At 44.7% G+C, this 24356-nt stretch overlaps 1 protein-coding gene across 1 annotated transcript in view; it reads left to right on the plus strand.

Moving 5' to 3' along the window:
* The first annotated feature begins 2290 nt into the window (after positions 1-2290).
* Positions 2291-24356, plus strand: part of LOC136373451 (ensconsin-like) — a 66928-nt gene continuing 44862 nt past the window's right edge. Inside the window, exons 1-2 of the mRNA XM_066338344.1 lie at positions 2291-2294; positions 2706-3089. Coding sequence (XP_066194441.1) covers positions 2291-2294; positions 2706-3089 — 388 coding nt within the window. The remainder of the gene's footprint in view (positions 2295-2705; positions 3090-24356) is intronic.

A 24356-nucleotide genomic window follows, 5' to 3' on the forward strand; every position in this document is an offset into this window, starting at 1 on the left:
AGCTAAGGGACGTGGCTTGAGGTTGCGCAAGCCTAGATTCCTCTGCGGTCACCGGGGAAACAAATCACCCCCAATCACCGCGGCTGTGTCGGGCATTCACTTTGAAAAGGAAAACCCCTTACCCTTGCTTGTTTGGTTTTGTTTGTTTGTTTGTTTGTTTTCCCTTTTTTCCTTTTCTTTTAAACAATTTGTTCACCCACAGATGTTTTTCTACTAAACAACACACTGATTCAAATTACAGATACACTTCAATCACAACATAAACTTGCAAAACTTCCAAAAACACTCACAAAGGTTAGTAACACGCAGCAAAGTCACACAAACCAAAACGCGTACTACACAAGCTTTTACAAACCACAACACATACGGTACACAAATGATTCTTTTCCTCACCAAAACGCACACAATCACCAAACCACAGGACCACCACACACACACCTTCGGCGCGGAACCACGACCCAAGACAGCACCTTCCGTGCCCCAAAACTCGGGCCGGCCTTTCAGAGTATGAATCACCAAGGCGCACCTTTAAACTACAAGCCGAGATCGGAGCCACCACTGCTCCCCAAACCAACAAAACCTGCAGCCCTGGGGCCGCTGCTGCCCTCCCCTCTACGGGAGGGAGCTTTAAATTACCAAAATCGGAGCCACCACTGCTCCCCAAACAACAAAACCTACGGCCCTGGGGCCGCTACTGCCCTCCCCTCTACGGGAGGGAGCTACAAGTTACCAGCTCTACCTGGAACACAACCAACCATTTACAAGACTCCGCGGAGTTTCCAAAACCCAGTCAGGCTTCTGCTTTGCATAAGACGTCTCTTATGACTTATAAGCCGCCTCTATTCCAAGGTACCTGTTCCCAATATTTTAAACATACCTTTTGTCCGTAGTTCCAGCAGGCTCTGGTCTTTCCCCGGGGGTGTCAGCGGGGCCGCGGGAGCCCTCTTCCCAGGAAATTCTGGGCGGGCGCCCTGAGGGGTCCCAGACCCCGATGGCCCCCTCGGCCAGAGAGAGCAGTGTCCTGCCGCGGTCGCCAAAATGATTTGTTAAAAAAATATGGATATTGATCTAATACCGATATCCAACTATGACGGACAAAGACTCTCTAACAGTTTGAAGTTAGAAAGTGTATGTTCATTATGACGCCGGGCAGCGTGAGGGATAGCTCCCAAATACACACGCGCAATTTACAGATGATCACAGGGTCTTTTTATGTACAAAAGTGTTGAATACCCAAACACAAATGCATATTCATGACTCTGGTCCATCCCATTCCCCGCTTCGTATGGTAATTAGCCAAAAAGCAATTAAGCATGCGTAGTTTGTTCTTTGAAATGAGTCGGTGGTCCTTTTTAGGGGGTGGGGTGTCGGAATGATGAAGTAAGATGCGTCTTCCTCGCTTTGCCTTTTTAACCTTTTAGTGTTGGTGACACCTGGATCCTGTTTTCTCAAGACTATCTGATTTATGATCACATTGTGTTCTTGGAGTCTATTGATTAAGTTGACAGGTCTCCTGATTTATCGGTTCCTTAAATCCGGCTTATGTTAAAAAAAAGGAAGTTTCAATGTAAAAGGGGAGTCTACGTCAGCAATGTCTAGTTTAACTAAAGTCCTTTATTCTTAAAGGGAAGTCTACGTCAGCAAGTCCACGTCTACTTTAACTAAAGTCCTTAATTCTTTAAAATTAATATCTCACTCCTCTCCCAAGGAGATGTGGAATCGTGTTTAAATGGTGGCAACTGACTGAAAAAATCATAGTTTTCTCTCTGTGGTGTGTGAGAAAATGAACAGTTGAGGGGGTGGGGGGGGAAGGTGTTTAAATGTCTCAGCAGGTCTCATTTTTTTTTCCTCTCTTTTTCTTTAGTGTATGTTAATAAAATCTACCTGGTTTTACTTTTAAGTTGTGCCTGTTTTGTCATTTTCTCCCAAAGTCCTATCTCCCAGTGATTTGTTAAAAAATATGGATATTGATCTAATACCAATATCCAGCTATGACGGACAAAGACTCTCTAACAGTTTGAAGTTAGAAAGTGTATGTTTATTACGACGCCGGGCAGCGTGAGGGATAGCTCCCAAATACACACGCGCAATTTACAGATGATCACAGGGTCTTTTTATGTACAAAAGTGTTGAATACCCAAAACACAAATGCATATTCATAACTCTGGTCCATCCCATTCCCCGCTTCGTATGGTAATTAGCCAAAAAGCAATTAAGCATGCGTAGTTTGTTCTTTGAAATGGGTCGGTGGTCCTTTTTAGGGGGTGGGGTCTCAAAATGATGAAGTAAGATGCGTATCTCACCAGCTGATAAACTAAATTTGGCAAATGTCAAACCACGCCACAGATGTTCATAGAATATTCAAAATATTCAACCCCTAAACCACTAAACCAAAGGTGTATTTAAGAGGTTTCTGGATCTGGCACTGGATCTTGTGGTTTAGTGGTTGCAGTGCCAGCACTGAGCGGATGGCTGGACTTGATGATCTTGAAGGCCTCTTCCAGCCTTAACAATTCCATGATCCTAAACCACATCACTCAGCGCCAGATCCAGACATCTCTTAAGCACCTCCAGGGATGGTGACTCCACCGCCTCCCTGTGCAGCCTATTCCAATACCTGACCACCTGAACAGTGGATTTCTTTTTCTAATTTGAATCTCTGCTGTCGCCGTTTACGGCCGTTTCCACTGGTCCTCTCCCTGCAGACACCGCCCCACTTCACTATATCGTCCTGTCAAGGAGTGATGAGGTCCCCCCTGAGCCTCCTGGAGCACCCCGGATCCCTCAGCCGCTGCTCATCAGCCTCATTCCCCATTCCCTGAAGGAGGCTCGCTGCCTCTGGCCAGACGCGCTCCCGCAGCCCCGTCTCTGTGGAAGCGCAGCCCCTGGGCAGCTGCGGCCGGTCCGGTTGGACGCGGGGGCGCTCCCGGGGCCGGCGGGGCGGGAGCGAGCGGAGCCTGCGCACTGCGCCCCGCGGCCCACCCGGCACTCTCGCGGCCCGGCGCTGAAGATGGCGGATGGTGGTGTGGCGGCGGCTCCGTCCTGCGTTTCCTCTTCCTCCTCCTTAAAGGGGCTGCGGGAGCAGATGGGTGAGAGCAGGCAGGGAGGGGTAGTACGGGGGTTGTGTGTGTGTGTGTGGGGGATCCGGCGGTCTAAGGGCGCGGCTGGCGCCGGCCGCCCCGCTGGACGTCCGGCCCCATCCCAGGGCGGGGAAGGGGCACCGAGAGTGGAGGCCCCCGGGGCTGACCGACCCCAGCCCCGTTCCCCGTTCGATCCGTGCTTTCCCGCCGCTCCGGGCGGTAATTGCTGGATTGCTGGCTCGGGACCTCCCGCAGCTCGTGGGCAGCAGCAGAGAGAGGCGGCTGCGGGGAGGCTGCGTTACACCAACTGCCCGTTTTTCACCAGTCCTCGAACTTGTCGGTGTCTGTAGTGGCTCTTGCTTTCAGAGGGTTTGCTCCAACGATGTGTTCGGTCCCGAGTACAGAAGGCAGAGACAGCCCCTGGCATTGATTTCTAAAAATAGATTGAATAACGCCCTACCTTTTTTTTTTTATTTATTTTTTTTTTTTTTTTCCCTACTGGTATTATAAGAGGGCTAAAGAAGCTCTGCTTTGATTTTATCTTTGGTTCTGTTTATGTGCCTATTTAAACTTAAGGTCCTTAATAATATACCCTGGAACGAATGTTGTGTATGCACGATATGGGTTTGCAGCATAATTTCATAGTACATCTCCACGCGAAAGCTTTGTGGATGTGCCATTAGAAAAGAAACATTTTCTTATCCCAGTCACCAAAAAAAAAAAAAAAAAAAAAAAAAAGTAGAGACTTGTCGTTTGATCTAAGCTAACTAACTAGGACAACTAGGACTAGGTGCAGAAACAACTCTTGAGAGCCTCTTGCATGATTGTTTTCAGTGTATCTATGTAATTACATAAAGAGGAGTGCTGGTAAAGGGTCCTGAATGCACAACTCTTATCTGGCATTCTTCTTCAGTGTGTTTGGTGTCGGAAATACTATTTAATTACTTCTTGTTTCTGTTTCAAAATTAAGACAGTTTAGTGCTCCAGAAGGATAGATTGCCAAAAAATAGCACTTCTCACCCACACAGGCTGTGCCTGTTTGAACCTTATTCTTCCTGCTAGAACTGCTGAGTTTTATTTTGTGTATTGGATGCACTTAATTGGTGGCTGTTGGGAAAGATGGGACAGGAAGGGCTTATGGATATGATTATCTGGTAAGAAATTCTGGAGACATAAAATCTGAGTGTGAAATAGAAATGAAGGCCAGCTTTGAGATGTAGGCATGGCAGGCAGGAAGACGGTGATTAACTGGAGATAGGTTGAAGGACAGAAAACAAAAGGACCCAAGAATGCAGCCCCTCTCCACCCTGCCAAGGCATCAAGGAAAAAGTAGATAAGAAGAGTAGTCTTTAGAGTTTAGAATATAGGATGATATGGTAATTTAGTAGTTCTCATAGGTTGCATGCAAAGTTTGTAGGTTTTGTATCTTGCGCCGGTTGGTCACTGTAAATTAGAATATTCAACACAAAAGGAGATATAATGTGTTGGAACAAGGTCCTTGCCCTCTTACCGCTTACCTCTTCACCTCTTCTCGATCTTTTTCCTCTCTTGCCTCTTCGCCCCTTCTCTTGCCCACTCTCTCCCTCTGCTTCTTCTACCTCCCTCTCTCCTACCGCCCTGACCCCGGCACTCTTCTTACCTCCCTTACCTCATACCCCCTCTCTTTAAGGGCTTCGCTTCAGCCGAGGCTGGTGGCTGAAAGCAGGCCCTCTTTACCCACAACCCTTGCAATAAAACCACGTGTTTCTAGAATATTTCAGGTCTGCAGAGTACCTTTGTCCCTGCCGTCCACGGATGCCCCTAACAGGTGGCTGCTAAGTTTTTCTAAGGATGGGTGCCCATATTTGCTGACAGCTGTCATGACCTAGACTTAGTCCCAAAATCAGAGAGGAAATGCTCCCTGAGCCAGGCAGCTCCATCTCCCTTCAGATATGCACAGGCTGTAATATGTACATCATGTTGCAAAAACAACCTCCCTCACTAAATCCTGGAAAGGCTAGACCTTGAATTTTTTTCCCTGAGGAGGTAGAAGTCACTGAACCAGAAACTGAACTTCAGTGTACATAGAATGCATTTGTAGCAGTTATGTGCTCAAAGATAAACTCAGTGTTAATGTGCAGTGAATCAGTGCTGTCTGTGAGCTCACAGGCCCTCTGCAGCTCTGCTCCTGACTTCTAGTCAGTAGCACTCCCTGGAGAGAGCAAATGATGTTTAGAAATCATCCTTGCAATCCAGTGGTTGACAGTGGAATTTGCAGGATAATTTGCCACAGTATTTGCTGCTCTTTGGAGAAGTCGTGAGCAGCAACCAAGTCTGGTATCACAGCTGTTTGGAGAAGATGTAGAAAAAAAAAGACACCTGAAGGAACCTCGGTGTTCACTTCCACGCTACCCTTCGGTGTGTTTGGGGAGGGATATGACTTCCTGCTTCTCTGAGCTCAGTTGGCTGCCGTGGGGGACTCTCAGTTCCAAAATACCTGTTAACTAGAATGATTGGACCCAGCTTCTGCTGCGCTGTGGGCAATTGTGTACTTCACTGTCTTAATCAATCTGGAGAACAAACATCTATGCAAAATAAATAGTGTTGTGTGCCCTCAGCTGTTTGTCACTGAACCTCTGTGGGGGAATCTCACATTTAAAGATAATAAATAAAGAGCATCTTGCTGAGAAACCACAGCTCTTTCTGGCAGCCTGGCTAAGAGGTGTGTATACATACTGTTTGTATAGTCACCTTCTGCATGGGTACCTTTGTGGGTCCTTATTAAAAGACACTTCTGGGTTCTTGTTCTGTTCACTTCTGGTCTCTGTGACCAGCCTCTTGATACCGCTTTTCTCTGTGGGTGATTTGTGCTTGTTAATTTCTAGGCCTTGCACACCTAGAATCCCATGGTGCCACTTTTAACTAACTTCCAATTTCGTATGTTTGGCGAGAAAAATATTCTCTTAAATTCAGTCTAGTACTGAGGTAAGGAAAAAGTGTTTCTCCTTTGAGTATCAGCTGTAATTAGGATTCTGCAGGCCAACTCATGGCTGCAGTGTCAGTTCTACAGTTCCTTTGTAATAATTTTCTGCCCTGACACACTTGTCCAATCTTATTTCCTTTATGTGGATGACTGTGGACTTGATATTTTCTGAGCCTGAGAAGAGCTAGCTCTTCTCAAGGGAAACTTTTCAACAGTTTTTCTTTTCTCCAAAACAACCTCGTGTAAACAATATTCCTTTCCCATAACAACAGGTGTTGTTTGCTATTTCTCTTACTTAGCCAATGGGAGAGGTGTCAGTCCTATGGACCAATAACGTGCCTTTTAGCACAGCATGTTATAAAAAGGGCTGAATGAATTGTAAATAAAGCCTTCTGATTTCTACTGCCTTCTGGCTGGAGTCAAGCATCTTTATTTCGTGTTCCATTGCGACAGATGACAAAAAGCAGAATTTGCTACTACAACTAGAAGGCAGTTAAAGGTACAACTAGAAGGCAGTTAAGGTTTCTGAACATCACTGAACATTAGAAATGAATTGCAGTTGTACACTGAACCAGCAATGCATAGATGGCAGTTGCTTACCCCATTTTTGTTATCCATGCTTACTGCTGTCATCCCTCAGGGATTAAGAGGAATTTTTGATCCTGTTCTAATGCTATAAGTACTGCTGAGCTTGTTAAGATGTGAGAAGAGGGGAATAGTCAGGTACATGTGGTTTATCCAGTAAGTGAGGTTTTCCTTGAGTGGTATGGGTAATCAGAGGAAAAATACCTGTAATTTAAGCTACTGTAGCCTACTTTTATTGTCTTCATTTTCACTGGAATACTGAAAACTCCTGTCTTTTCTAGTATGAGTGGTAGAGAATATTGGTGTTTTTTTTACCAGAGCTTGGTAATCCTGTGCTGTTGCCAGGATTTCCACTCATATATTGAATTGCTGTTGCGAAGGTTGATCAAAACATTATATTATATTTAAGTGCCGTTCATATATATTTTCCTTTCCAAGACCTGCATCATCTTTTGGGAAACCTGTCTCAGGTTTGGGGAAAAAAAATAAAGTGCCTTTTTCAACAAATCTAGCTGCAGGCATAAATTCCATGACCTGCAGGTCCCAGTTTGGTTGGAAGTTTTCTAATAAAACAACAGCTTCATTCCATGTAATCAGTTTTTTCTCCCTGTGTAAGTGACACTGTCTGGCTTTGTCCATCTTGCCCAGACCACAGTTCTTAGCAACATCTTTACCAAGTGCATGTACACAGAATTGACGTGAAAAGAAGGATGGATAACTAATAGTGCAACTTCATTGCTCAAGCAAGTAGTCAGGGACATAGACAGATTTATCTGGTCTCTAGGTAACAGTTATAAAACATAATTTAAGAACACAAGCTTGTACCAACACCTGTAGGAGTACTAGAGAACTCTTGGGTACAGTCTTGGTCCCACAACAGAAGATGGTCAGAGGTGTCTAGAGGAAATTATTTGGGATCCAGAAGCATCTGTCAGTCAGACAATTGATGAATTGACTTGTGTGTCAGAGCTGCTTGCTTGAAGAGAGACAGAATTTACTTACAAATTTGGATCCTTGAAAGCCTTTGGGATTTGCAGTGTGGTTGTCAGTAGAGGTGGGCTTCAGATCTTGCCTGGAAAGCAGCAAGATAAGGAAACCATTCCTTTGCCAGGTTTCTCACAACGTGGGAGAAAAAGCATTTGGGCATTCAGTTGTTGTCCTACTTGGTGATATTTGAGTGACTGGTACAGGTTCCATCTGTGGAGCAAAGGCAGCCCATGACTGGAGTATTCAGCTGATGATCACTGAGGCTGGCTTCAATTTCTTGTTTTGTCAAACTCCTCAGAACTTTGGAGAGTTTTAATGGTTTTTTGTGCTTCATCTTTTTTCCCTGCATGAAAGACTGATTTGCAGAGTGCCGAGGTGATAAATGCAAAGAACTGCACAGAAATTGGATTTCATGTAGATCTCAGTGGTGAGAGAACATTCCCAAATCAGGCTGAGAACTGAATGTAATTGTGATGGCTATGAGCCCTAATTTAATTTTTTTCTTGTTCAGGGAAATATAATTGTACAGGGTAGGGATAATTTCATGCTGATTCATAAAGATGAATGGTATGTATTTAGGTGCTTAGCATTCTGAAGATTACTTCCAGTTGTAAGTGGTTTATAAAAGGTTTTATTCGAATTTAAAACTTTAAGTTCTTGAGATTTCTCTAAATGCATTCAGGAGAGATATCCTCCTTGCTGTAAGGAAAAAAAAAAAGCAAACAAAAAACTCCACCCAAACCATGTGCACATTCAGCATATTTTTTTAAGTTTCTTATGTAGAGTGTTCCATTCTCTACGTATTTCTTCATGTGTTAAAATTTTAAAATATAAATTTGGCTTCCATGCTTCAATTCAGATGAAACTGTTTAGCAAATAATGACTTGCAAGGGTCATAACTCCAATGATGAGAGCCCAGAGATACTGTGGCTTACACTATCCCTAACTGTGCATAGTCTTAAAATGTGACTGGAATTAAGGACTGCTGCTTCTTCATACACTTGTGTTTTTCAAAAAGAAAACAGGGGAATATTTTACAGTACTGATATGCGATTATTAATTTTCAGTTCTTAAAGGCGATAAGAGTAAAGAAGGGTTACTATGGGTTACTATAAGATAAATGGAAGAAATAATCTAGGTTAGTCATAATAATAGGGGTATCAAAAGCTACTGATTGTCTTTAAATTTGATTAAATAATTGAAGATTCTTGCAGTCCTCTTGTGAAAAGACACCCTGACAAATAAAATTCTGAGCATGCAATTTTAATGACTTCTGTGGATATGACTTACCGGCTTACTTGTGGTACTTTAAAATCCAACTGGGACTGCAAATTTCTTGTCTACCACAGATAAATTAGTGCCATTTATATTCCAATTATGCAGCTCACAACCAGGTTAATCTTAATTGAAGATATGCTTTCATTCTGTTGGCATATGCCTGTCAAATAATCAAAACCTTTATAGATGCTGGTGTTTAAGTTTTTTGGAGTGTGGGGTTCACGGAAGAAAAAAATGTTGCTCAGAATTCTTTTTGTGTGAGACAGAAACCTTCACTGTGCTGCATAATGCTTGTGCGTAAAGGGACACAAGTCTTTGCTTTTAAGGAAGATTGACCTACTTGTTTGACATTTGTTTTCATCTAAATTATTTTTATATTCCAGTCAGTTTGGAACCTCCACTTTCTAGGTGAAGGATCCCCAGCTGATGTTGCCTTTGAAGAAAACAGTTACCACTGACCATGCTCAGAATACCTCTCTCTTTTCTTATAGTGTTTTTTGCCTTCATAATTCACAGAGAACTTCTAAAATAGCCTTTTATGAGTATTTAACTGACTCTTAATTTACAGACACTCTGTTGTTTAAATGCACTGACCTGAATCTTGGGAGGGAGCATAGATCGATTTATTAAAAAAATATGGATATTGATCTAATACCGATATCCAGCTATGACGGACAAAGACTCTCTAACAGTTTGAAGTTAGAAAGTGTGTGTTTATTACGACGCCGGGCAGCGTGCGGGATAGCTCCCAAATACACACATGCAATTTACAGATGCTCACAGGGTCTTTTTATGTACAAGAGTGTTGAATACCCAAAACACAAATGCATATTCATGACTCTGGTCCATCCCATTCCCCTCTTCATATGGTAATTAGCCAAAAAGCAATTAAGCATGTGTAGTTTGTTCTTTGAAATGGGTCAGTGGTCCTTCTTATGGGGTGGGGTCTCAAAATGATGAAGTAAGATGGGTCTTCCTTGCTTTGACTTTTTAACCTTTTAGTGTTGGTGACACCTGGATCCTGTTTTCTCAAGACTATCTGATTTATGATCACATTGTATTCTTGGAGTCTATTGATTAAGTTGACAGGGCTCCTGATTTATCAGTTCCTTAAATCTGGCTTCTGTTAACAAAGGGAAGTTTACCTCAACAATATCTAGTTAGCAAAGGGAAGTTTACCTCAGCAATATTTAGTTTAACTAAAGTCCTTAATTCTTCAAAATTAACGTCTCATTCCCCACTTCTTTAAAGTGAGTAAATTCCTTTACTCAATATAGAGAGTCTTCCTCATCTATCCAAGCCATACAGCTAGTGTCTCTCAGGACTAGGCTATATGCCTTTGATAGTGAGGTTAAGCCTGCTAGTCATCATAGCATCCTCCAATTCCAAACAAGTATCACAACAAATAATATTAAACTTATATTAACTAAAATAAGCAACACAACTATAGGGTGGACTAAGGTATTTAGTATACTAATTGCTGTTGGAGACCACCCAAAAAAGAACATCCCACCAATGATGAGACAAATGTTCTTTAAGCCTTTTAAAAACTCCTTTGATGGTCTCTGTGTCATGGTGAATTGTAATTAATGTCTTTTCCCCCCCTTCTCTAATTTCCTTTAAGATTACTCTCAATTCAGGATGTTTCATCAATTGAGCGACTAGAGTCAAATTCATCCCTGTGGGCACAGGCAGTATCTTCTGTACAGTGATTAGGTTAGTCTTTATATATTGTTGTGATACTACAGGTGCTCGATAGGAAAAATCACATCCCTTAATTCTGACAAAACTGCAAACACACAAATTGAATTTGGTCTCCCTTACAATTTGGCTGTCTATTCTTATGATGGGGCATGCTGTCCTTAGACAGACACAACCTTGTCCTGTATACACCAGTGAAGTTTTCTGTTTGCCTGGATGCGTTTCAAAGTGACAAATATTTTGGTCTGTATCCAAACAAGTGTCTGTCACCTTCTAATGTCCCTTCACATATGTATCCTAGTTGTCTCCTCGCAGTGCAGGGCTCTAGATTAACAGTTTGCCATTTTCCTTCAATTTCTCGTGCCCACATCCTGTGTTCAGAAGGGTACAATACAGTTCCCTCATGGTTTAATCCTAAGGGGACTATTGGATGTATCAGGTCCACTGAGGCATCATGTATGGTTAAAACAAAGGCTGTCACTATACTAGTCGCAGGGTTATAGGTGAAATTGACCAACATCCACCAAGACTGAAGCTCCTTCTCCATATCAGAAGCATTATCCCAAACAATTTTGCGAATTTCAGCAGGAAATGTTCCCTCTCCACCTTCTCTAATAACTGTGGCAGCCACTGATTGCATCCACAGTTGTGCCTGAGTACACCCTAGAGCCAGCGAAATGTTTTCACTAGCTGTACCCAGTGCATTAATTATTACCTCGTGATCTCGCTCTTCTGTGTTTTCCCATTCTGGTATTATTTGGGTCAGTTTGCAATGATTGTTACCCAGTGAGAGTAGAGAGGATTGCAAAGGTTGTTGTAGTTGGACTAAATCATTCCCTACTGAAGCTAATTTATTCATCACTACTTCTGAATCTATGGTATTTAGTACTCCTAATCCTGTTCCTAGCAACCCTGTAAGGTCTCTCTTACTTCTAACATCAGGAGGCATACTTTTTTGGAGCCAAGTAGTCCAGTCTGTAAAGGAGTTCTTGAGAAATGGAGCGCATTCTGGTCTAACGTGAGAAGCGTTTACCTGTACTCCCATTTCTACTCGTTTTAAAGATCACTTTGGGTTAATTATCAGTTTCTGAACTCCTGTCTTTTTAATAGCATATGGCCCAATTTTGGTAATTATAGGAGTTATCTGTTCCTCTACTTCTGGGATAGCTGGCACCTGGTTGATCAGAGTCTTTTTTGGCACTGGTGGAGTAATCTTGGTTTGGTCCTTATGGAGCTCAGTACATACTTGAGTGATGTTAAAGTCAATGTCATACCCTCTTATTGCACACCCCTCTGTTTTGAGCCTAAACTGTGGACATTTACTCAAGCATTTGTCACAACACTCAGGACTAATGCGGATAGATCTCATGGGTAGGTGGTAAGCCTCGTGGAACCCATCCTGTACGAATGCATATTTACATCCCCAAACATTTCTTCCTTCCCACAAGCTTGCATTTGTGACTTTTAACACCTTATTTAGAGCCTTATGAGAGTAAGCATCATAAGCTCTCCCTTGACACCTATTTATCTCGGTCACACTGTACCTACGTGGTACTGCATTGACTCTCATTATGGTTAAGGGAATTACTGCAATAATTACAACTTTCCACATAATGTCCATACTGTCAATACATCTACTCGTGATTCCGAGTGAACTTCAGTTCATTATCGCCTGGTGTGATCTTCCAGATTCCTTCTGGGGCTTTCTTCACTCGGGAGTGATGGATCCAGGCCTTCTGTTCCTTGACCTTGATTGCAGTGAAGGTAGTAAGAAGCACCTGGAATGGTCCTTCCCACTGTGGTTCCAAGGTCTTTTCTGCAAAAGACTTAACATATACATAATCTCCAGGTTGTACATCATGTACTGGCCCATCTAATTCCCTGTTTTGAGCTCCAGCCACATGTTTCTCAATTTCTCTGAGTTGTCTATTTAGGGCCACCATATATCCATGTAGGGTTTCTTCCCCTACTTGCATGGGTGTTGTTCCTTCTTGAACTGCATATGGCCTTCCATATAATATTTCAAAAGGGCTCAGTTTCTCTTTTGCCCTTGGTTTTGTCCAAATTCTCAATAATGCCAATGGGAGAGCCTGGGGCCAGGGCAAATTTGCTTCTTGCCCAAATCTCACAATTTGTTGTTTAATCAAGTGGTTCATTTTTTCCACTTGGCCACTAGATTGAGGGTGGTATGGGGTATGTAATTCCCAGTCTATTCCCAGGTGGTTACTTATTTCCTGTACAATTTTTGAAATAAAGTGTGACCCTCTATCTGAGGATATGGTGACTGGAACTCCAAAACGAGGTATTATTAATTGTAACAGTGCTTTGTTTACCTCTCGGGCCTTAGCTGTTTTGGCAGGAAAAGCTTCTGGCCATCCTAAAAAGGTATCAGTTAACACCAATAGGTAACAATATCCTCCCTTCCTGGGCAGCTCTGTAAAGTCAATTTGCCATTGTTGCCCAGGTCCACAGCCTTTCCCAATTTGTCCCACTTTAGGCTTTGGGGTGTTTTTGGGATTAGTTCGGAGGCAAAGACTACACTGACGAGTTACTTGTATCACTGTGCCCTGCAATTTCCTGGCCATGATTCTTTCTTTTAAATGGTTATACAGGGGATCTATTCCCCAGTGTGTTTTCTCATGTTCCCTCTGTACTAATGACTACAACAAATAGGAGGGTACCACAAGTTTTCCTTCTTCTGTTACAGCCCATTCCTCCTGGTTATAACTTGCCTTTTCTGCCTTAATAAGCTTCTTATACTTTTTATTGTATATTGGCTTACCTTCTGTTCTGGGTTGAGCTGCCTCCTATCCCATATATCCATCCCATATCTTGGATATGTTGTTACGTCTCGCAGCTGAATCCCGCCCTCTTGGGCGGGAGACTGCAGTTCCTGCCTCCTTTTTCCTGCTTGGCTGCTTTCGGCTCTTGCTTCAGCTAGCTCGGCTGCTTTTGCCTTCTTCGCTTCGCTTTGCTTCGCTCTGCTCTCCGGCTGCCCCTGCCGCCGTTTTTTTCTTTCCCCCCGCTGCTTCTGTTTTTTTTTTTTTTTTTTCCCCTCCTTCCTTTCTCTCCCCCTCCCCCCCCCCCCCCCCCCCCCCCCCCCCCCCCAAGGTTTGAACCGGCTCCGGACCTGACCTGACCTGAAAAGTTGGAGAAGACCCGGGCCAGACAGAGACGCGTCAGCACCCTCCCCATCGTCACAGTAACCCGTCTTTTCCCACTATTCGGTGTTGGGGAGTGTATTTTTGTCAATAAACCGGTTTTTCCACTTTCCTCCGAGGTATTTTCCTTCCCGAACCCAGGGCTGGGGGGGAGAAGGGGTGGTGGAGGTTTGGTTTAGGGGACTCCTTTTGGAGGTTCTTCCCTAATTTACTCCAAACCAGGACATTTCTTGGTGCGTTGGCCGGGAAAGGGCCAGAGAAAGTGTAAAAACCTTAATAATAATATTGGTGGTTCTAGTTGTTTTGTGGGTGTATTGGGATGTTTTTTTCTGGATTCATAATGTCATTCGTGGTGAAAGCCTGCCAATATTTCTGGTCCCCAGGGATTTTTGAGGTTTTAATACCTCTGTGGTACCTAGGGTTATTCCCTTATATAGAAAAAGCTCTGGTATTGCTACTAATACGTAGCTTTTGGGGCCGTGGGGCACTAACCAGAATATTCATTGGACTAGGCTTGCTTGTGATGCTTTATAGAAGGGCTGTTAAGATGCTTAAATCTGTTCCGGAAGTGTATAGTTCATTGTTATGGTGGTGCATTCAGTTTGTTAGGGGAGAAGCAGGGGAAGAGTTTTTTCAGCCTCTGTCTTCTCTCTTCTCCTTTGAATTTTTTACATCTCTTTTAGAAAATGTTCAGTTTCCCCTGAGTGTTAAAGAGACCATCTTTCTGGCATTTAATCTAGTAAGTCTTTCTATACTGTCTGCAGTTTATATAAAATGAAAGCTGAGATTTCTAAAAGAGCTAATGAGACTCCTGATTTAGGGGTAAAGCCAACAAAGAGGAATCTTGAGTGGAGTGGGAAATGGGAAGATATGGGCCAAATTTTAAAGGAATTTTCTGATCCTATAGTCTGGGACTTCCCATCTGAACAAATTCAGAACCCAGCTGAGGTGGCAAAGTATTTGAAAGAGAAGTGCTGTGGTAATACTAAGGAGAAAAGGATTGTTGCAGTGAGCTGGGCCCTGGCATATGTTTCCCGTACTCTGCTAGATACTGAAGGGCAGCAGATAGAAGAAAGGGAACAGGGAGATAAGCTAGTTACCACCCCAGTCACTCAGGCTGCAGCTAATATCCTGGGCTCCGGGCCAACAGCTAAACCAGACAGGGAGTCTAAGACACTGGCAGTCGCCAGGGCAAAGAGAGCACGAAAGACTGATCGACCAGTAGAGGATGATGATGATGAAGGTGAAGGGCCCTCAAGGCCTCCTGAGGACACCCAATCAGAAGCTGGACAAACTGACATAAAATCAGAAGCCGAACTAACTGACACCTGATTGGGAGCCGGATCAACTGGCCTAAGATCAAATGTCCAACCAGCTGGCACAAGATCAGGACCCACTATTGATGCTTTTTCCCTGAAGGACCTTCGAGGTTTGAGAAAGGATTACACCCGACTACCAGATGAGTCTATAATTAGTTGGTTAGTCCGTCTCTGGGATGCTGCAGGCGAAGCTACAATTCTGGATGGCACTGAAGCAAGGCATTTGGGCTCCCTGTCACATGATCCAGTTATTGACCAAGGAATGATGAGGGTGGCTACCCCTTGCAGTCTCTGGGAACGAGTCCTGGGAAGTGTGGCACAAAGATACCTGTGTGCAGACGATCTCTACATGCAGCAGACCCAGTGGAAGACCATAGAACAAGGGATTCAACGCTTGAGAGAAATGGCAGTGGCAGAGATTATCTTCTCAGATGACCTAAACACTAAGAACCCAGATTTGGTACCATGTACACCCGTGATGTGGCGAAAACTTGTACGACTTGGACCATCTGAATACGCTTCTGCTCTAGCAATAATGAAGCGGGAGGAGACACACGAAATCGTGCTCGATATGGCAAGGAAGCTTCGAGCATATGCTGATGCAGTACATGGCCCAACTCACGCCAGGATTGCAGCTGTGGAAACACGACTGCAGAAATTGGATGATAAATTAGAGGAAAATCACAAAAAGCTCAGGGAAGAGATTAGGGAGGACTTCCTCCAAATTTCAGCTGTTCAAATTAGAGACCCTGGTGTTCAACGCGGGCGTACCTCTGTTGGGGAGAGAAGGCGCACTCCGAGAACCGAGTTGTGGGTCTTCTTGCATGAAGCTGGGGAGGACATGAGGAGGTGGGACGGAAAACCCACTGCTGCTCTGGCACAACGGGTGCGTAAATTGAAAGAAGGTAGGATTCAAAGAGGAAGTCCTACTAAACAGAGAGCAGCACCAGTTGTCTGCAGCCGGGACGATGATGATATGTCTGATCCCCTGGAGGGAACCTCTAGGACATATGTCCAAAGAAAGAAAGATAATCAGGCTTAGAGGGGCCCTGCCTCTAGCCAGGTAGAGGTTGGGGAGAATCGTGTGTTTTGGACTGTGTGGATTCGATGGCCTCGCACATCGGCGCCACAGAGACATGAGGCTTTGGTGGACAGTGGATCGCAATGTACTTTGGTACCATCGGAACATGTGGGGGCAGAACCAATTTCCATTGCCGGGGTGACAGGGGGAGTACAAGAGTTGACTTTGTTGGAGGCTGAGGTGAGCCTGACTGGAAAGGACTGGCAGAGACACCTGATTGTGACCGGCCCAGAGGCCCCGTGTATTCTGGGCATAGATTTTCTTCGGAATGGGTATTTCAAAGACCCAAAGGGATTCAGATGGGCATTTGGAATAGCAGCTGTAGAAACAGAGGGTGTTAAGCAACTGAACACCCTGTCTGGACTATCGGATGACCCATCTGCTGTGGGATTGTTGAAGGTGGAAGATCAGCAGGTGCCAGTCGCCACTTCCATAGTGCATCGGCAGCAGTATAGAACAGTTCGGGATGCAGTGATTCCCATCCACAAAATGATTCGTGAGTTGGAGAGCCAAGGGGTGGTCTGTAAAACCCACTCACCCTTTAACAGCCCCATCTGGCCTGTGCGCAAGTCGGGTGGAGAATGGGGGTTGACTGTGGACTACAGGGCATTGAATGAAGTGACTCCACCGCTGAGTGCTGCCGTGCCGAACATGCTGGAACTCCAGTACGAGCTGGAGTCCAAGGCAGCAAGGTGGTATGCCACTACTGACATCGCCAATGCCTTTTTCTCCATTCCTCTGGTTGCAGAATGCAGGCCTCAGTTTGCTTTCACCTGGAGGGGTGTGCAGTATACTTGGAATCGACTGCCCCAGGGGTGGAAGCACAGTCCTACCATTTGTCATGGATTGATCCAAACTGTATTGGAAGAAGGTGAGGCTCCAGAACATCTGCAATACATCGATGACATCATTGTGTGGGGGAACACTGCAGCTGAAGTGTTTGAAAAAGGAGAGAAGGTTATCCAGATTCTCCTGAAAGCTGGTTTTGCCATCAAGAAGAGCAAAGTTAAAGGACCTGCTAGAGAAATTCAGTTCCTGGGAATTAAGTGGGAAGATGGACGGCGTCAGATTCCCACTGATGTCATCAATAAGATCACAGCGATGTCTCCACCAACTAACAAGAAGGAGACACAAGCTTTCCTAGGTGTCATAGGTTTTTGGAGGATGCATATTCCAGAATATAGCCAGATTGTAAGCCCTCTCCACATGGTAACTCGCAAGAAAAACACTTTCCAGTGGGGCCCTGAGCAGCAACACGCTTTTACTCAGATTAAACAGGAGATTGCTCACGCAGTAGCCCTTGGCCCAGTCAGGACGGGACCGGACGTGAAGAACGTGCTCTATTCTGCAGCTGGGAGCCATGGTCTGTCCTGGAGCCTTTGGCAGAAGGTGCCTGGGGAGACTCGAGGCCGACCACTGGGATTTTGGAGTCGAAGTTACCGAGGGTCGGAAGCCAGCTATACTCCAACAGAAAAGGAAATTCTAGCAGCCTATGAAGGGGTTCGGGCCGCCTCAGAGGTTATAGAAATGGAAGCACAACTCCTCCTGGTACCCCGACTACCGGTGCTAGGGTGGATGTTTAGAGGAAAGGTTCCCTCCACCCACGACGCCACCAGTGCTACCTGGAGCAAGTGGATTGCCCTCATTGTACAGCGCGCTCAAGTTGGGAAATTGAATCGCCCTGGAATTTTGGAAGTAATTACAAACTGGCCCGAAGGTGAAAGTTTCAGTGTTGCAGATGAAGAACAAGAACCAGTGACCCGGGTTGAGGAAGCTCCGCCATACGACCAGTTGCCAGCAGAGGAAATATGTTACGCTTTATTCACCGACGGTTCCTGCCGTGTCGTAGGGATGGGTCGGAGGTGGAAGGCAGCTGTATGGAGCCCCACACGACAGGTCGTAGGGGTCGTTGAGGGAGAGGGTGGATCCAGTCAATTTGCTGAACTTAAAGCCATTCAACTGGCCCTAGATATTGCAAAGAGAGAGAAGTGGCCAAGGCTCTATCTATACACTGATTCTTGGATGGTAGCCAATACTCTGTGGGGATGGCTGAAGAAATGGAAAGAGGCAAACTGGCAGCGTAGAGGTAAACCAGTTTGGGCTGCTGAAGAGTGGAAAGATATCGCTGCCCGGTTAGAAACCCTACCTGTGAAGATTCGCCATGTAGATGCCCATGTCCCCAAGAGTAGAGCTAATGAGGAGCAGCAAAATAATCAGCGGGTAGATCAAGCTGCAAAGATAGAGGAGTTGAAGATAGATCTTGACTGGGAGCACAAGGGAGAGTTATTTCTAGCACGATGGGCCCATGATGCCTCAGGTCACCAAGGTAGAGATGCCACCTATAAGTGGGCACGAGACCGAGGGGTGGATTTAACCATGGACAGCATTTCTCAAGTTATCAGTGACTGTGAAATATGCGCTGCCATTAAGCAAGCCAAGCGGATGAAGCCTCTCTGGTATGGAGGACGGTGGTCTAAATACAAGTATGGGGAGGCCTGGCAGATTGATTACATCACACTGCCTCAAACCCGCCAAGGCAAGCGCCATGTGCTGACCATGGTAGAAGCCACCACAGGATGGTTGGAAACCTATCCTGTGTCTCATGCTACAGCCCGCAACACCATCCTGGGCCTTGAAAAGCAGGTCCTTTGGAGGCACGGCACTCCCGAGAGAATTGAGTCAGACAATGGGACTCATTTCAAAAATAATCTTATTAAAACCTGGGCTAGGGAACATGGCATTGAATGGGTATATCATATCCCCTACCATGCACCAGCCGCGGGTAAAGTGGAGAGGTACAATGGGCTGTTAAAAACCACCCTGAAGGCGTTGGGTGGAGGGTCCTTAAAAAACTGGGAGCAGCATTTAGCAAAAGCCACCTGGTTAGTTAACACTCGAGGTTCCACCAACCGAGCGGGTCCTGCTCAGTCCCAGCACCTTAATGTAGTAGATGGAGATAAAGTCCCAGTGGCCCATGTTAGAGGTTTGTTGGGAAAGACAGTATGGATCAACCCTGACTCGAGTACGGGCAAACCCATCTGTGGAGTTGTCTCTGCTCGAGGACCGGGTTGTACATGGTGGATAATGCAGAAAGATGGAACAATGCGATGTGTACCTCAGGGAGATCTGAATATGGGGTAAGATTGATATGTGCTGAATGTTACTACCATTGTCTGCGTGTTAGATCAGTTAGACATGAAACAGAATGAAATGTGTAAGTGTCGAAGGTCTGAGCAAGTAAGACGGACGGAAATATGTAAGTGCTAAAGGTCTGAGTAAGTGAGATGAAAGTTTTAATTGGATGGATATATGGGATAAGGGGTGGAATGTTCTGGGTTGAGCTGCCTCCTATCCCATATATCCATCCCATATCTTGGATATGTTGTTACGTCTCGCAGCTGAATTTCGCCCTCTTGGGCGGGAGCCTGCAGTTCCTGCCTCCTTTTTCCTGCTTGGCTGCTTTCGGCTCTTGCTTCAGCTAGCTCGGCTGCTTTTGCCTTCTTCGCTTCGCTTTGCTTTGCTTTGCTTCGCTCTGCTCTCCGGCTGCCCCTGCCGCCGTTTTTTTATTCCCCCCCGCTGCTTCTGTTTGTTTGTTTGTTTTTTCCCCTCCTTCCTTTCTCCCCCCCCCCCCCCCCCCCCCCCAAGGTTTGAACCGGCTCCGGACCTGACCTGACCTGAAAAGTTGGAGAAGACCCGGGCCAGACAGAGACGCGTCAGCACCCTCCCCATTGTCACAGTAACCCGTCTTTTCCCACTATTCGGTGTTGGGGAGTGTATTTTTGTCAATAAACCGGTTTTTCCACTTTCCTCCGAGGTATTTTCCTTCCCGAACCCAGGGCTGGGAGGGGAAGGGGTGGTGGAGGTTTGGTTTAGGGGACTCCTTTTGGAGGTTCTTCCCTAATTTACTCCAAACCAGGACACCTTCAATAGAAATTTTTCCATCTGGAATTAATGCCACCTCAACTGTCTCATCAGTTATCTTTTTGCTGCTTCTTTTGCCTCTCTATCTGCCAGCATGTTCCCCTCTTCCAACTTTGAGCTCACCTTCTGGTGTGCCTTGATGTGCATGATGGCTACCTTTTCAGGTAGTTGCACTGCATCTAACAGTCAGTATTTCTTGTGTGTGTTTTATGTTCTTCCCTTGTGAGTTTAACAGTCCTCTCTCTTTCCAAATGGCTCCATGTGCATGAACTACTCCAAATGCATACCTTGAGTCTGTATAGATGTTAATTCTTTCTCCTTTTGCCAGCTCTAGGGCTCGAAATAAGGCAATTATCTCAGCCTTCTGTGCAGAGGTATTTGTTGGTAATGGTTTGGACTCTATTACCTTTCTGCTTGTGGTAACTGCATACCCAGCATGTCTCTTTCCACTGATGACATAGCTGCTCCCATCAGTAAACCAGGTTTCAGCATTTTCAAGCGGGGTATCTTTCAGATCCAGGCGACTGGAGTAGGTGGCTTCAATGGTCTCCAGGCAATCATGGATCACTGGTTCTCCCATACTGCCACTGAGGAAGGAAGCTGGGTTCACAATGTTAGTTACCACAATCTCAACATCATCTTGTTCCACCAGTATAGCTTGGTACTTCAGGAATCTCTGTGGGGAGAGCCAGTGCCCCCCTTTCATTTCCAGGACTGTAGACACTGTGTGAGACACTAGCACTGTCATCTTCTGACCCAGGGTGACCTTGTGTGCCTCTTGGATGTTCACAGCCACTGCTGCAACGGCTCTGAGGCACCCTGGCCACCCCTTAGCTGCCGTATCCAGCTGTTTAGAGAGGTAGGCAACTACCCTTCGATACGGACCCAGATTTTGTGCTAGTATCTTTGAAAGCGATCCCTTGCTTCTCATGAGAAAACAAAAAGAATGGCCTACTCACATCTTGAATTCCCAAAGCTGGTGCTGACATGAGGGCCTTCTTTAGCTGGTCAAAAGCTTGAGCTGCTTCTTTCGTCCATTGAAGATCTCTGCTTCTTTCCGTGATCAAGGCATACAGAGGTTTAACAAGTAATCCATAATTATAAATCCACAGTCTGCACCATCCTGTCATGCCTAAAAAGGTTCTCAGTTCCTTCACTGTCTGAGGCTTTGGGGTCTGGCATTTTGCCTCTTTCTCGATCTTGCCCTAAGGTTCTTTGTCTAGCACTCACTTCATAGCCCAGGTAAATTACTGTTTGCTTCACTATTTGGGCTTTCTCTTGGGATACTCGATACCCCTGCAGGCCCAAAAAGTTTAGGAGGCTTACCGTCCAGTCCACACGTTTCCTGGGTCTGGGTGGCTATTAGGTCATCCACATACTGGAGCAACTGTCCTCCTCCTGGTAGAGGTTCCCAAGACTAAATCCTTTGCAAGCTGCTCTCCAAATATAGTGGGTGAGTGTTTGTACTTTTGGAGAAGCACACAGCACATGAGTTGGTTCCACTCAAATGCAAAGATTTTTTTTTTTTTTTTTTTTTTGGATGGTCTCATGGAGAGGGGGGCAAAAGAAAGCATTTTTCAAATTTAAAACAGTAAACTAGGTTAAACAAGTTAACAAGGTATAAGGATTAGCAACTACTGGATACAAGTCTTCAGTTATCTTAAGTCTTGTATTAGCCTGTATGACCCATCAGGCTTCTTCACTGGCAAGATAGGAGTGTTGGAATCAGACTGACACTCCTTTAGTAGTCTTATCTTCAAAAAGTTTTTAATAATTGGACTCATCCTTTTTCTATCTTATTTCTTTAGGGGGTATTGTTTAACCTTTACTGGCTGTCCTCCTTCTTTGATTTGTACTGATAGTGCATTCTTTGCCCTGCCTGGTATGTCAGAAGCCCACACTCTAGGAAACACTTGATCTATTACTTTCCTGAAATTCTCTTCTTCATTTGTAACTTTATTTTTTTTGGTTATCATCATTAAACTTAACAGTCCTACATATTGTTGATCTTTTACCTCCAAAATAATTTCCCCATTCTTAAATATTATTTTTTGCCTCCAACTGCTCTAGCAGATCTCTGCCCAAAAGTACAGATGGAGCTTTAGGCATATATAAAAATCGATGAATTTTCCATTATTTCCCCAATTTATACTCCAATGATTTGCAAAAGTAAGCTCTTACACATTGGCCACTTGTAGGGAAGTGGCTATCTAAGAGGGGTTATAAGTAATTTGCAGCAGGGTAGCACTAGGATGCTAGCAGCTATTATCTTTATAAACAATCTTTATCTTTAGACAGAGACATTGTGTCTCTGGGGTCTTGAGGATAACTTCTGGAAGTTTATAAACTTTATAAAGATAAAGGCTGCTAGCATCCTATTGCTACCCAGCTGCAAATTATTTATAACCTCTCTTAGCCACTTCCCTACAGCCAGTCGCTCCTTTTACCATAACATAGTCATTGGTTACAGGTATTAGGGCCTTATTTAGTGCTGATAATGTTGCCCTGGTGTCTATTAAGAATTAAACTCTTCAGGCCTCATCCAGTAAAGCTTCTAAATTCTGGCTGTCTGGACCCCGGATCTTCTGGAGTTTCCACCTGCTGTCTCTTGTAGACTGTCCTAAAAATAAATTTATTAATTGCTGTGTCCCTTCATTAGATCCAGGATCCAGGGTGGTGTGTTGACAAATTGTGTCTCCCAGGTCATCTAGAAATTCACAAGGTGTTTGAGAGGGGCCTTGTTTGACAGCATATAGGGCTGACCAAATTATGGTTTTGGGGATTGCTCTTTTTAGCCCTTTTACTATGAATTTTTTGATTGTTTTTAATTGTCCCAACCCTCCATCATTATTAGGATCCTAGCCTGGGTCTTGAAGAGCAAATACATCTTTAACATCTTCCTGTGTTGCTCTACAATCATTCTTGGCTAGATCCTTAGCTACTTTCAAAACTAATTGCTTTTCAGTCTCTGTTAAAGCATCAAGCAGCAATTGGAGGTTTGCTCAATTAGGTGCTTAATGCTTAATTATAATGCTTAATGCTTATTATGCTGCTTAATTATAGACTTCATTGTCTTAGCAACCCCTATTGGATCACTTCGATAACCCTTAGCACTCTTTTCCCAAATCTCTAAATCAATTGAGGAAAAGGGAACCTTTATCAGTTTTGTTTCTCCATCAGAGGTCATTGCTTGTCTTAGAGGTGCCTGTATGACCCCTGTGGTTTGTTTTCGGGTCCTTGATGCTATAGGCCCTTGTGGAGGAAGTTTGGGGGCTGACAGGGGAAGTTCAGGTTCATCCCACTCACTGTCACTGCTAGGCAGTGGTGGGTATGGTTCAGGAGTGGGTGGAATAACCCCTACCTTAATTGCTGTCCTTGCAAGGGAAGATGAAGTTAGAGATGAAGCAGGGGAGGTTGGAGTTAATGGTGGTTCTGAATCTGCATTTCCCACCACCCTCCTCCTTTCCTGTCTTTTTGGAGGTGGTTTAAGTATGTCTTCTATCTCCTGTTCCAAAGCCTCTACTTGGTATACCTTGTGGGGATGTGTGCACCTCTGATTTATAGAGCAGGTGCTGCAACAACGTTTGGGCTTCCCTTTAGTAGCTTTATTGTCCTTTTCAAGGGCCAGTACTAAAGGATCAGATGGAGGCTTCATTCCACAATCCCTTTGCCACTCAGGGTGATTTCAAAGGCTGAAAAACATATCTGCATATGTCACTTCTGACCACCTTTGTTCCCGCCGGAGGAAAAGCATTAACTGTAATAGAGTCTCATAGTCCAGTGTACCATTTGCTGGCCACTTCATTCCCTCATCCAGCTTATAGAGTGGCCACCACTGTGTACATAACTTAACCAGCTCCCTCCTGGTTTCTGTACCATCATAGCCCACCAGCTTTTTCCAGTGTGTTAAAATGCATCCCAACGGGCTTCCTCTGGGAATCTCTTTGCTCTCATTTGCCCCCATGTTTAGAATCCTTTTTTTCCAATACCTTTTGACACACAAAAAAGGAAAAAAAAATTTTTTATAAAAAACCACCACACAATCAGCCAGACTCTTGACCCAAATTGCTGGTTATTAATCACTTATTAAACCGGGTCTTCTGTTATGCCTTGCCTTGGGTATATTAGTATTAAAATATTTAAAATTAACAAATGTGAACTTTGCAGAGCACCAACCGAGTTCCCACAGGAATCCCACGATTCTATGCTGTGCCCAGAGCTGTGCGAATCACGGCTACCTCAGCACACTAAAATCCCTCGGCTACCTCGGCTGGCACTGGG

The sequence above is a fragment of the Sylvia atricapilla genome, chromosome W, assembly GCF_009819655.1.
Source record: "Sylvia atricapilla isolate bSylAtr1 chromosome W, bSylAtr1.pri, whole genome shotgun sequence".
NCBI lineage: Eukaryota > Metazoa > Chordata > Aves > Passeriformes > Sylviidae > Sylvia > Sylvia atricapilla.